Source organism: Saccostrea echinata, unplaced genomic scaffold, assembly GCF_033153115.1.
Source record: "Saccostrea echinata isolate AGI-Se365-2 ecotype Australia unplaced genomic scaffold, CSIRO_AGI_Sech_v1 ptg000029l, whole genome shotgun sequence".
Taxonomy (NCBI): Eukaryota; Metazoa; Mollusca; class Bivalvia; order Ostreida; family Ostreidae; genus Saccostrea; species Saccostrea echinata.
In genome coordinates this window covers 1,713,563-1,728,673 of record NW_026889778.1, presented here as the reverse complement: position 1 = coordinate 1,728,673, position 15,111 = coordinate 1,713,563, and the positions used below count along the sequence as shown (strand labels likewise).

Here is a 15,111-nt window from a genome sequence, read left to right as displayed (position 1 = left end):
AAAAAAATCATTAATGGCTCAAGTAAGGCGAGGATGAGTGATATTTATGGTTGCGTGTGGCATGTCTGAAGAAAAACTTGGAGACTTATTCATGACCTCCTTTCTACTTTCGTTTTGCGTGCACGACGTGCAATTCGAATTACTTCCCTTTGTGTCGCTAGTTTACAACGACCATAACGACATAAGATTTTGGTTCAATATTCATTACATGTATACAGTGTCTAAATATTCAAACATATTAATTTTAAAAGAAAGAAATTAATTAGGAATCTGTTCCTAACAAAATAATATTTACAGCTACGATAAGGTTTTTGAGTGTATTTAAAACATTTAACGATTTTCAAATTTGATAAATGACCAAGAAATATTATATTTCGACACTGAATAAAAAACTTAAACAGAAATGAAAATTCTGAAGAACAAACAGAGTTCAAAACAAACGGAAATAGACGATTTTTTCAAGTGAAACGTAAAAAATGACACATTTGATCAAGTATTTATTTACCACTCCTATAGTTTATATCTATGTAATTTTTAACTTGCTATAACGGTTCAATTTTCTCCAATCCGGATGTTGTCTTATCCGGCCAAAAATTTTGGAACCACTGGTCGCCGGATTAGACAAGTTTTACTGTATATGTTTTATACAAATACATATTACAGTGAACCTTGTGTGCATAAATTCTTTGCAGTCAATATTTTTTGGAATATCACTCATCATCAAGCAATGTTGACTGTTGCTATGCTGGAGGGCCTGGCTTCATTATTCAGCGGGTAATAATGCTTTTTAACAAATGTTTCTCAACGAATCAGATTCAACTAATTTACATGAAAGTATAAAACAACTAACTGTTGCCCCCTTAGTAACTGTATATTTATATATCAACATACAGCCATCTTTGTTGGCCTCTTACTATTTCATATGTTGACCGAATTTTTGATTTAGCTATTTTTGTGTAGTACGTTGATTCGGTACACCCCTTAATATGACTTGTGTAAGTTCTGTATGTAGCTCTATGTGTTGGTATCTTACTTTTCATGATTTTATATATTTGTATGTTTCGGAGTCTCAATATCAAAATCTAATTTTCACTGTGAATTTAGACCAATACAACAGAAGTTCTGTGTAAGAAATATAGATAAATCCAGCAAGCTTCTCTCCATACCTCCACAGGACATTACACGAGATAAAACCTGCAAGCTTCTCTCCTTACCTTCTCGGGACATTACGTGAGATAAAACCTGCAAGTTTCTTTCCTTACCTTCTCGGGACATTCCGACAGCGAAGCACTTTTTGAGACGACAGTACTGACAGCTGTTTCGAGTGAAGGGCGTGATTTCACATTTCTCCTCATTAGAACATTTGTGTGTCATTCCCTGTGTGATACAACGTCGGAAAAATCCCTAAAAAAGTGAGGGAAAAAAATTAAACAGTGTATAATGACAACGAAAAAATCCCTAAGAAAAGGGAGGAAAAAAAATTATAGTGTGTTACGACAATGGAAAAGTCCCTAAAAAAGGGAGGGAAAAAACCCTGACAATTATAGTGTACTACGACAACAGAAAAATCCCTAAAAAGGGAGAAAAAAAAACTGAAAATTATAGTGTATTACGACAACAGAAAAATCCCTAAAAAAGGGAGAAAAAAAACCCTGAAAATTATAGTGCATCACAACAACGGAAAAATCGTTAAAAAGGGAGGGAAAAAACCTGAAAATTATAGTGTATTACCATAATAAAAAGTCCCTAAAAAATTCTGAAAATTACGTATACAATGTATTACACGCGCATGTACAAAACTAAAACTCGTTGAGATCAACTGCTGTAGATACAAGTACTTGTATAGGCGTGATTTAAATTTAGTAAATGTTTAGGTAAACATCTAATTAGTGCTGTCATTATTTATATTCATATTTAGAGAAATACAAATTTATTTGTATGTAGTGACTGTTATTTGGGCTCTGATGGTTTCCTACAATGAACATTTGAAAGGGACAAACAACTACAGTAATTCGCAGTTTTTGTTCCCCAATATAATAGGAGCTGATTTTAGAACAGTATTCAAATCTCAATCATGGCAGATTCTCCCTAGAGGTTTTTGTGAAGCAAATAGTTGTAAGTACCACACACACCTGTGTAGTGTTAATAGGGGGGTGTGTAAGATGGAGGTCTTTCACCTGATGTCAAGCACGCCTTCAGTACGACCAGATGTTACAGTTTCTGGAAACATGGTTTTATGATGCATAACAAAGTAATGGCTTAATTATTTTTTTCTCTTTTTATTTTTCCCCAGAGATGAATATATACTAAGAGAATTAGTACATGTATATATGTAATTCTTCATTCAGTCAACTGAGGTGAAATCATCCCTAAAAATCAATACAGGGCATACTCGGAATGTACAGTAGAACATGACTAATTCTGATACTGTGTATTCCAAAGTCTTGCCTATTACAATGTAAACTTTTTGTCCATTTCAATATTTTCAACATGTAGAATAATGTCTACTTAGGAATGGTGTATTTTCTGTGGCAATAAAGTGGTTTCTGGATTAGAAATTTTTTTACTGTATTATAAATGTATCTGTTGTAAATGAAGTCACTTTGAATGCTTTGTTTTTCTCTTCTAATTATTCTGAAGGACAATAACAGACTAGCCTAGAGACTGAGTCCACATTTCTTCTGTAACTATGACTAAATATTCTTATTGAGTACAGATCTTCTGTAACTGTGACTGAATATTGAGACTATCTTATTGTGAACACAGAATTTCCGTAAGATTTCCCTCATGCCATCATTATCTAGAATCACTTACAAAAGCAAATATTTGATAACAATCCTGACAACGGATCAGTGCATTTCACTCTTAATTTTTCTGCACTTGATGACAGAAGAGCTAGAGGGAAAAAAATAAGGATTTCATTTTGATCACTGCTCTTCAACCTAAAGAAAGTGGCTACAAAACTACAAATAACATCCGAAAATTAAGTTTTCACTTAATTTCTCTGACGCACAGAATCCTAAAATACCCATTCGTTTAAAATGTTTTTTTTGCTCCACTTTAAAGAATGCCTAACAAGGCTGTACTGATTATCTAAACAATTCCATTAATTATTAATCATGTAAAAAAGTTCTTTCATCAGTGCTTCAGAGCCTCCATCTTTAACACGGCCCAATTAAATAGCCTAATCCTATCACTCAGTCTCTTTGAGTCTTTTCCTTCCCTGAGTGTTTTTAATTGGGTGAAATGTCTGAGATAAAAAATCTTAATAATCAGTCCTGTTCCATAGACAGAATTAACAAGTCCCACTGCTCCCAGGGATTCTCCCCTCTCAAAACTATTTCTATTAAAAATCTAAATTCAAGAAAATTTAACATCTTTTTTTTTTACATGAAAGTAAAATAATTGCTTTCATTTCTCTGCAGGATGATTCTGAAAATGAAACAATATATTATAAATAATGTTTCAAAATTCAAGATCATAAGATAGAGGGGATAATTGTAACACAGGGCCCTCTGATGTGCTCTTTTACCAGATCTTTATTTTTATTTTTCTATGCAACCCAAGTTACGAAAATTGCCCCAGGTGTCTCTATTATTAGCATACTGACATACATAGACGTGTTTGTGTCGCAGAAGAGTACAGTTTTGACCTTGACCTCTGAATAACATAAAAATCTTTGTCATCATGTCCCCTACATTTCCCACTTATCATGCATGCTATTTAGTACAATATATATAAACATGTTTACAATATTAGTAAATATAAATTCTTTGTATATGTTAAAATAAGTATTGCGTCAAATAACAGTGGTCATTCAAATCTCATTGAATTTTATGGCTGAAGTCTAATAGTAGAAATTTTCTAAAAACATAAAAGGGGGACACAAATGACATGCCTGATGGATGGACAGAGACAGATGTGGATAACAATATATCCAAACTTCCCTAAGACTTGTGGGTAAAATTACTACATAGTGATGAGCATTCCTTACCTTACATCCCTCACAAGAGTCTACCCCATAATGAAACCCCGACGATTCGTCACCGCACACTTTACACGTGGGAGCTTTCGCCGAATTCTTGACCAGTGACATTGGAAGGGACCCCACACCACTTGAGCTAACCATTGACCCATGGTCAGCTCCATTGGTGAGATTTCCGTTGACACTACTTGGGATGTTTATCCCTGGACCTGAGTCTCCGTGATTTCCAGAGCTGAAGGATAAACTCATGGCCTTGTGCTGAAGGTCATGTGGACTGGCAGACGATGGACCGACCGAAGACTGGACGTCCATGTCCAGTCCAAGGGGAGGCAACCTATAAACACACAAACATAAAATGACTTTCTCTACATAAAACTGTTTTATGTTACGTGGTTATGAAATAAATAAAGGGCCTATGGGCCTTAATAGTCAGCCAAGTGTCATAATGTGATTTTTTTACGGCTACATTATTTATCTTCTCCAGTTTTCATCTTCACTTTTCAAAATGATTGCAATTTGAATTGATTCAGATTAACTATATCGAAATATGACGCTTTTAACATTAATTTACAAAGTTCTTAAATCTTATATATAAATCCTTAAAGATGCTTGTATGTTAGTCTGGCAATTACAGCCTTGTATTACACATCTATTATCATAATGTATGAAGAGGATGTTTACTGAAAAATCAAAATTTTCATTTACCATTTAAGCTTTTCTTTTTTAAATGATTCAATTTAGAACTGATCTAATATTTCACGGAAAGCATATTTTGCATATAAGTACATTTTAGGGCTAAATGATCCTTTCATTTAAGGCAAAGACTAACAACCGGCAAATACTTTCAAGCATAAACAGCTGGAAATATATCACGAAAAGACAACTAAATTACTTGCAAATTATACTTTCATTTAATATGTTTAAACAAAATATTACAAATGAAGAACAGCAATGAGTACATTGTACATTAACATGTCAAACAGGTGTTTACTTGAACCTTCCTATTAAAGAAGTGACATTCATTTAAATTCGTTACCACTATTATATAATTACACAGTGCACATGAGTTTTATTTTTGTCTGTAAATATATAGGAGAACTTAACCATTTTTTTAAAACCAAAAGTGAATATTTGAGTTTGATTGGTCAATCGCTAATTAATTACATTTTACCTGACTTTCACACTACATTTTTATTATTGATAATGACTGCATCCTTCTTAAGCTGCCTCAGACTTAACAATCAAATTTCCTGTGTTTTGATTACAATCATAATACCTCACAGCAAGCATTGAAGTCATGGACTTTTATTAAGGTTCTCGCCCACACAAAATTTCTACAGGTTAACCAAGATGTGAAAAACTATAACTATGGACAATTCTTACAGGTAAGCCAATATGTGAAGAACTTCTACATCTTAAGCAAGAAGAAGTCCTAGAAGTTAACTAATAGTGAAGAACTCCTAAAGGTTAACCAAGAATGAGAAATTCCTAGGAGTCAGCCAAGACGTGAAGTATTCCTTCAGAATAACCAAGATGTACAGAACTGCTACCAGTTTACCAAAACGTGAAGAATTCCTCTTAGTTAACCAAATTGTGATGAATTCCTCAGGTTAACCAAAATATGAAGAAGATTTCTACAACGTACAAAGTAGCCAAGATGTGACGTACAGACAGAGAATGATACTGTACAGAATTACAACCAGTTAACCAAGAGGTGAACAATTTCTACAGGTAAACCAAAGAACTCCTAAATGTAAAAAGATGTCAAGAATTCCCTCCTCTTAACCAAAATGTCAAGAATTCCTTCCTGTTAACCAAGATGTCAAAAATTCCTTCCTGTTAACCAAGATATCAAAAATTCTCATGTGTTAACCAAGATGTCAAGAATTCCTTTCCTGTTTACCAAGATGTCAAAAATTCCTTCCTGTTAACCAAGATATCAAGAATTCTTTCCAGATAACCAAGATGTAAATAGTTTTTACAGGTTAATCAAGATATGAAGAATTCTTACCAATTAAGCAAAGTCTGAAGAATTCCTTTCATTTTACCAAAGTGTTAAGAATTTCTTCAAGTTAACCAGTATGTGAACAATTCCTTCCAATTAACAAAGATGTCAAGAATTTCTACAGGTTAACCAAGACGTCAAGAATTTCTACAGGTTAACCTAGACTTCAAGGATTTCCAAAGGTTAACCCAAATATAAACACCATTTAAAAAGATAATTATTTTTGTAGAATTTCAGCTTCTGTATGTGATTAAGTGCTACAGTGCTATGGGAAATGAAGATCACTGCGCTATAAGCATCAATTCATTGTAAAAGTGTTCACTATATGCAAGTTTTACTGTATTGTACGTAATATATCACAATATGGTTTTCACTCCCAATACCAAACTCTAGATATTTTCCTTTAGTGTCACCACTGTTTGCTTTACGTAACATTGTGTGTGGTTTCTACAAAATTATGAATATTATAGTAAAATGTATCCCAGTTATTAAATTCCCATTACATTGGAATAAAAGCTTGGGTGATTGTTGTTCCACAGATTTTTGGTATAACCTCTCAAGTAACTGATGCACATGACAAGTTACACCTAATTTGTTTAAATTTGTGTTAATATGTAAATTAAAATGTGTTCTTCCATGAATAAGCACCTTTCTGATCATAAAACTTGACAATCAAGAAATAAAAAAATCACTGTGGAAGAATAAAAATATGCGTACAACCTGAATTCACCACACCTGATTTCTAGGTAAAACACCTCTCAACAATGGAGTGCATTTAAAAGATTTCATAACTTCAAAGCACGGAAATAAAACGGAAATCAACCAATCAAAAAAGAGTTTCACTCTCTGGTCGTAAATTATACTTTTTATGTTTGTTCTAGATTTAAAAACTTGCTCCTTAATTGAAATCAATAAAACATAACATCATTGGTTTATTTCAGTTAACATATTGAACTAAATGAACATGATGAATCAAAGCATGTTTTTTTGTTTGTTTGATGAGTGTGAAAATTTTATGATGAAAACATTCAGACTTTGTAGGTAAGTGAACTGGCATCCATCTAAAGAACATTTTGTACACCACCCTTACTCCTTAAATACCGATATATTAAATGGTATAAAATATTAAGGTATAACAAATTTCCATAAAAATGTTTAGATTTCATAAAATTTGGTGTAGTTCAAATATTTGTGACCTTTGACTCTTTGACCTGAAATGTAACAGAGGTCAACAATAAATGGCCAAGAACCTTATTAAAAAAGTTTGATGACAATCCAGCATCATTTGAAGTGGGTATTTTATAATGGAAAACTTCATAATCTTTGACCTTTTGACCTGAAAATCAACAGAGGTCATCTGAATTGACCTACCTGTGTACAAAAACCTGATGACCATGAAAGCAAACGATTTTCAAAACATTGCTAAAAAAAATCATTTGATGGTGGTGTACCAAGAAAACAGAGGTTACCCTTCATCTGTCAAACTTGGAAATCAATGATTTCCCTTCATCTTTCAAACTCAATGATCAATCAATCTGTTATATACCATGAGCAATCTTTGCATACAAAGTTTGATTTTTCAAACTGAAGGAAAAAGTTCTCAAGATATTGGTTGGAATCCACTCATGTCTACTAAGAGAACCATGCAGACCAACCTTGTGTTTATGCATACAGCTGAACTCTGGTATCTCAAACACTGATATCTCAAATATCATGGATATATCAAAGTGAAATGGGGGTCCCAATCGCTATTTATATTTGTATTTTAACCTTGATATCTCGAATCTTTGGATATCTTTAAGTTTTTTCTCCACGCCAATAGGTTCCAGATAACGAGATATTCTCTGATAAATACTTTTTAATATGATTATATTATACAAGAGCTACCTACATCAATTTCATCCTTTATAAGGAACTTTTGTTTTTCATTTGAACCCAGTAAGTGATATTCTATACAGAATGCTGTGAAAGATCGATACCCTTCATTTCCTCAGAATCACTGTCAAAACAGGATGTGAAATAAAATTAACACTGGATACTAAGTCACTGCGGGCATCTCTACATCTCTATACATCTAGTCAATAAATATAACAGAAGCACCATTCTTCTCTGCCTCCAGCAATAAGAAATATGTAGATTGAATAGAGATGAGAGAAATTCTAGTGCACTAATTAACTCTTGACCAAAATCAAACTAAATATAGGGTCAAATGGTATAAAACACAAGTGTATGGTTGCTTGTTTAAACCCAAGATCTAGTGGAGCTTAATCTCTGATCCCCCTCCCCACATCTCACCAGTTAAAGGACTCCACCTACTCTCAGTCAAGGGCCTACCACTGTAATTTTCCCTACCTGTGGTTTTTTTTTTTTTTTTTTTTTTAAATTTAAATTAATTTTCATTGCCAAATCACTACCTACTGTAGATGAAGAGTCATGTACAATCTTAACCAATCCTCACTGACCCCAAACATAATACAGTTCTCCCAGCAGGTAAATCTGAGTCCAACATCTATAATTAATTATAAATGTTCACTCCTACATTTAATCTGAATGACCACAAAGTTGTGACAATTAAGGAACATTACCACAATAGCTGTAACAACTTGATTCATTCAAAGGAGGTTTTATGGAAAATGATGTCAAAAACATTAATACGACAGAGAAACACTTGTATTCAAACAAAAATAACCCACAACGTGTTCCTGCACTCCTTGACAAGGAAATGCAAGTCAAATCTGTCACAGAGCAGTGAAGAACGGGACATCGGACAGATGAAGAATCTTTGACATTTACCCAAAGGTAACCCAAAGTCAGGAATCTCAAACTCAGGATCGAGGTCAATCTCTGAGACAGGAACCGCCCACTGAGAAGATAATAACCAACTAAGTACATTCTCAAACATCTATATACTGAGAAGATAAATATTAATCTTAGATTATGAGAAGTCCAAGTAATTTATTGATTTTAATGAAATTAATATTTTCCTTTTCAAAACTGTTAATAATCGAGCTATAATAATCTGCAATACAACTCAGCTTCAGTAAAACCTTACAGGTTCATACAAACATTGGTGTAGACACCAATCACATCAGAGTCTAGATAAAATAGAGTCATGATTGATGTAAACTCATTGTTAATTATACAATAAAGAATTCAAATGGACATTATAATTCAGAATGATCAATTTGAAGTGAAGGTCACACACATCAGAGGTCAATGTGTGTCATCTCTTTCTTACAGTGTATACCAACTTCAGGGTCAATCAAGGTCAACTGGAATTCCAACCCAAAGGCTTGAACACCAATCAGAATACATTGGGACATCTATTCTTATTACATAAAAGCCTGAGTTTTGCATCTTATAAAAAACCTTATTTTACATCAGTTTTCCGTGCACTGCAGATAAGACCCCAGTCAAGGGATAAAAAGATAGATAATATTTCATACACACACATATGATCTAATTTAACATTTTTTCTACTTAATGGTGAACCAAACAGATAGGTTAAGATCAATTCCACGGCACTTAAAGCATAGCAGATTCCTCAGGTCTCCTAGAGTGTAGGAGATTAGGACTGGAAACTGAGTTTATCTACAATAAAAAGGGAGCCAGCTTAAATCAAGGTAACTATATAACACAAACCTAACACCCTACATGTGTTGCATAGTTCTGTCTTTAAAATTGTGAGTTGCAATGTTTTTCTTTGGAGATTTATTTGTTTCCCTGATGCTTACTGACTGCTGTAACTCTGTAACACAGAGAGGTATACACAGTACAAAGTGATACATCACCAGTCATATCATTATCTCTTATTGCACCCCCCCCCCCCTCTTTTTTCATAATGAAGTTATGGTACAGGTTTTTCATTTAAGTTTACTCTAGTCATTCTGGTAGTCTGACTCAAAAGCTACCCATGAGATGAACCACAGAACAGAAACATATTTTATATAAAATGTTCTGAATGTGAGATTCATAAAATAACACCAAGGAAAAAAGAAATCTATTTATTTATTTTTTTCTTTTGTAACTTCAATGATGACAAAAACCAATGTTGAGATTGTGTTGTTGATTCTGTTGCGGGGGTAAACATGGTATGTATACTATATATACACATGGTATAGGTGCATATTTTATCACTGTATCTGTATATATCAGGCACGGATCCAGGAATTGAAGTTGGGGGAGGGGGCACAAAAAGTAGCCAGGGGGTCTGAGGGCCTGCCTTGAGGCCCCCAGGGGGTTCAGGGCAAAGCACCTGGATTCCAGAGATTTGAAAGGTAAAATTGTGGTCTACTGAGTAGACATTTTTACATTTTCTCAATGAAGCAGTATGATTTACGCTTTGACAATTTTAAGGGGAGGCGCGCACCAGGTGCGCCCCCCTTAAATCCACCACTGTATACTGTTAACATTAACACATAACACTGGGAGGGTGTCACTATTATGTCTAAACTGTACGCAAACCACATAAAACTGTTCCTAAACTGATTTCATAATGAAGTAGGATGCTAACCCTGACATATCTTAATTGTTTAATTAATTATTAGTAGCATTTCAATTCGTGGCGGCTAATGTTCATGGCTAACAAAAATTTTACTGGTTTGTGTTGAATTTATTTTTTGGGTAACTTGTATATATAGTGGATTTAAAGAACTTTGAAAAAGTTATCTTTCCTTTAGAATGACGTAAATTTGAGGGTGAGGATGACCCCAAAATCCCAGAAAATTGGTCTCCCATGAACAATGATGTTGTTACATGCAGTATATCATGTTTACCTTAAATTTACTTTATATAAACTATGTACACATTATAATTATATATGTATTAATTAAACATAATTAGTCTATACAATATAATTTGTTACTGCAAAAAGGTCTCAAGTCTCTGTCCCTATAACAACAGTTTCAGAACATCCAAGTAAAACCAGCAGACGCAATAAATAATTTAAATCAGTGGAAGAATTTTAAACTGATCTAGGCCACCATGATGGATAACGGCACACATTTTGAACAGGCAACTGTATGCCTCTCATCACAGTACACAGTCATATATGATAACTATTCAGTACATTTTTAGAACAACTGCCATGACAATTAAATTAGATAATAAATTATTTAGTTTTAATGCCTAAAAATCACTACAAAAAGTTGGAATCCTTCTAAAAAAAATTAATATTAATACAACATTGCGTAATGTATTAGAAATTTATCACTCTTTAAAATCAAACTATACATATTCATTTTTAAAGCTGATCAGAACAAAAGCAAGGATTTAATCAAAAAATAAAAATAACAATCAAAATTTAAAAAGAAAAGCATTCATATAAGCAGGTGTCAAAAACATTCATACCTGAAAAAAATACATACCTGCAGTTGGAATAAAAACACATATTTCAATTAAAGGTAATGAGCACTTCTCCAATTTCAACACAATTTAATTAATTCCAAATCTATACCAGCACAAAAAAAAAACATCCACAAATTCTTAATGAAATCTGCAGAATAGCTACACCATTATCTTTTCTAAAAACTAAGTCCACTGGCGTCATTTGAAAATTAAAAACCATCTTATTCCAGAGAGAGATCAAATTGTGAATGACAATTTCCCGTTTTTGCCGCACTGTGCACAAATCAATGTGGGCGACCAACCTCACATTACCTTTACTATAACTCCATCATTGGTATATTTGATGAACAGTTTACATACACGATCTAGATCTAGATCACTGCCGCACTGACATAAAACACGGAGATTAAATGACCCTTTACCTGAAATGACCTCGCTATGTTGATATTTACAAACTGAAAGAATACACACTGAAAAGACGTTAAACAATCTCACCTTAAATCACTCAAATTGAATATTAAATCCTCAAAGCAAAGAGTAAAGCCAGAATAAGCCAGAATAAAAACATAAACTTAATCAGCCTGGCTAGTTGGGTTTTTTTATCGCATCCTGCGTGAGTGTGTGTGTAGTATGGAAGCCATTTTTTAGACCTACTTGTGTTTTGACCTTGATCCAGCAGTGCGATGTAAACAGAACCCTTTTCTTTCTCTCTCCCTGTGTAACCTGTATACAGTTGTACGTTTTTACAATGAGTCACAGTAAATCTTTAAATGTTCCGTGCTTGAGTGAATTGTGTGATTTAAAGTTATGAAATATAAATGCGATATATTCCTGCACCATAAAAAACAAACTTTAATGATTTTATCACTTAAATTCATTCCTTGGAATTTGAATAACATACATATTTACACAAAAAAACTTGAATTTTTAAAAAAAAAGAAATTCAGATGTTCTTAAAGCAGTCACCATTATAAAAGATTAGAAGAGTGAATTTAACCACTCTATGAAAGTAATCAGATTTCCTATTTCTGTCATTATTCAACGGCATACGTATAGAATCAGAGTCAAGTGAATGTTTTATTTCCTTTTCCTTCCTCCAGATACGTTTTCATGCAGCACCGGATATTTTTCTTCTGCTTCTTAGAATTGCCAATGTTACCCAACTCTAGTCTGGCAATAAAAACCATCATAAATGCCAAACATTACGGGTTTTTTAGTGTCGAGTTTTCCTACCAAAAGAGCACTGCCAATTTTATCTAGTCAGTAACAGGCTAGGATATAAGGAAACCTATGTATACATTTAAATTATGGGTCTATTGGACTCTTGATTCAGATACTTCACACCTCTACTGCTTAGGTACTGATAAATATTTGTACTTCCTAGGAAATATTTAAAGTATGCCTTTGATCCTCAAAAAATGAAGGCCATAATGATACAAAAAGGAAGAATCACATTTTTTGTGTCATAAAACATAAACAGATCATTTAAAAGATATGTGTACTCCGGTACTGTAACATATACTTTTTTCCAAGGGGGCATAATTCTGCGGAATCACAATTTCTATTCAATCAGAGAGTAGAAAATTATGCGAATTTCTGGATTGACGTTACGTCCTTTATGCATTTTAACTACGCTGTGACAAATTTCTGTAGAAAAATTGTGAATTTGTACCTCGCGTACATTAATCCCCATCAAGTGGAAAAGAAGTAGCTCTATAGAAATCCAGTATCATTATCTGTCATAATAATTTCATCTACTTCAAAAATTTTCTTTTTCTTTATACATGTATATATAGCATTTAAATTTATATCTGTCTCTTTTAATCTTATGTCACTATGACTTGAAAGCATTTCTTTACAATTTGCAAATCAATAATTTAAACTATTTCATTACAGGACCACATGACCTCATTTTTTTCAAGCTTGACTGATTGTTTACAATGACCTACATAGCCTGACTACATTCTATCTGCTTCACTGGACTCCATTCTCCTCCATTGAGCAAAAAAACCATTAAACAACATCAGAAGTAAAGAAAGAAACCCTCTGTCATCCACCTAAAAAATACAGACTAAATTTTAATAACACCCATTAATAGAAATATTGATGTCTTGATCTTTTCTCCCTGCAGCCTTGAGTTTCGGTAAATACATCTTTACACAAGCAGCACAGTAACACTTAACCAATGATGATCGATTTCTGTTCAGAGTTTACGTCATCTCCTAAAAGAGTTTTTATATGTTCCAGTTGTCACGGGAGACTGTGAGATCACGATGCTGGATCCCAAAAATATCTCTATGAAAAATATAAACTTGACTCTCTCTCTCTCTCACCCCATTAAGCAAGTTGTCCCTGAACCAAGCATTAATTAAATTTAATTTGTATTCTATAGAACATAATCAACATGATCATAGATGATGTCTTACAAAACTTTGATGCAATTCTGCATTAAGCCATTATTTCTGTTTCCATGTCCTTCAAACAATCAGTATCAAGCTAATTAAACCTAATGAATCATTTTGTTGAGTTACAGGTACATTCTTGTATCTCCATCTATGAAACACACCTTTATCTTAACAACTTTGAAAACCAAATGAATTGACGCAAATACAAATGGATGCAAACTTGAAAGAGATTCTGCAACAATTGAGACAAGCAGGATACAATATAAAAACCTAAGCTGCCTCTATTGATTTTTGTGAAGGTGTGAAACCTTTCCACACTAAGTACAAAGTTGCCGATAAATGATAATCAATGTCTAAGTGACAAAGAAAACAGTCCTTTTCTGTATACTAAGTATAGAAGCCAACTGAGCTAACAAGTGGTTGAACCACCAAGTGTGTGTTTGTATAATTAGCCTGATTCTAGGATCCCCATACTTAACAAAAACAATGCTGTCCTAAACATAAATACCTCCCGCTGTCCACACAATACAGATTATTATTTCAACAGTAGATTTAATAAACAAGTGGAATGTCACAGCAAGATTGTAATATATATATCTTGAATGTACATTGATATATAGCATGACATTAATAAACAAAAGGCCCAAGGGCCTTAAAAGTCACCTGAATATAAAATGTTACTGTAAAGGATCCATAGAATGGCAATTTGATTAATAATTATATGATAAAAACAAAATAAACTGATAGATGAGGACATGTTGCCATAAAACACGACACAGAGGACAGTCAGGGATGAAGAATATAATTACCCAGCAACAAATCATAACGTGGAACTATTTATTTGCCTGTATGTGCCAGTGCACTATCACCAAACTAAACAATACAATAGTGCTTGAGCATACACAACAGAATAAAAATAGTATATCCATTATATCTCCATTAACACTGGCCTTTCTTGGTTTTTGAATAACAATTTTTTTTTATCATTTACAAGTCTACCTGCATGACCATTGAAATCTAGAAAAAAAATTTTTTGGTAATACTTTTCACAATTGTTATATTAAGAGGATATGCAATGTTTAGTACAGTTAAACCTCATTATCTTGAACTTCATGAGACTGAGAAAAAAACTTTTAGATGCTTGAGAATCGAGATATCAAGGGTTAAATAATAATGGAGTATGTGTTTGGGACTTCCTAATCACTTCGACATATCCAAGGTATTCAAGATATCAGTGTTCAAGATACCGAAGTTCAACTGTAGTTGGATATAAAATTTATTTCAAGAGAGGAAGAGGATTTTTCTTTTATATTTTCAAAAGTGCGAAGCATGAGTGAAAATATAAAAAAAATCCTGTTTCACGAGTGAAA

General features: G+C 33.2%; 1 protein-coding gene across 2 annotated transcripts in view; it reads right to left on the bottom strand.

Annotated features, from left to right (window-relative positions):
* LOC133195454 (ecdysone-induced protein 78C-like) overlaps positions 1–15,111 on the bottom strand; it is a 46,171-nt gene that overhangs the window by 25,055 nt on the left and 6,005 nt on the right. The window contains exons 1-3 of one of the 2 annotated variants that reach the window (XM_061331292.1): positions 11,357–11,394; positions 3,995–4,319; positions 1,263–1,404 (exon numbers count right to left, since the gene is read on the bottom strand). In XM_061331292.1, coding sequence (XP_061187276.1) covers positions 1,263–1,404; positions 3,995–4,319; positions 11,357–11,379 — 490 coding nt within the window. In that variant the 5' untranslated portion in view covers positions 11,380–11,394. Of the gene's footprint in view, positions 1–1,262; positions 1,405–3,994; positions 4,320–11,356; positions 11,395–15,111 lie in introns of those variants that run through there. The other variant, XM_061331293.1, reaches the window with a different exon arrangement.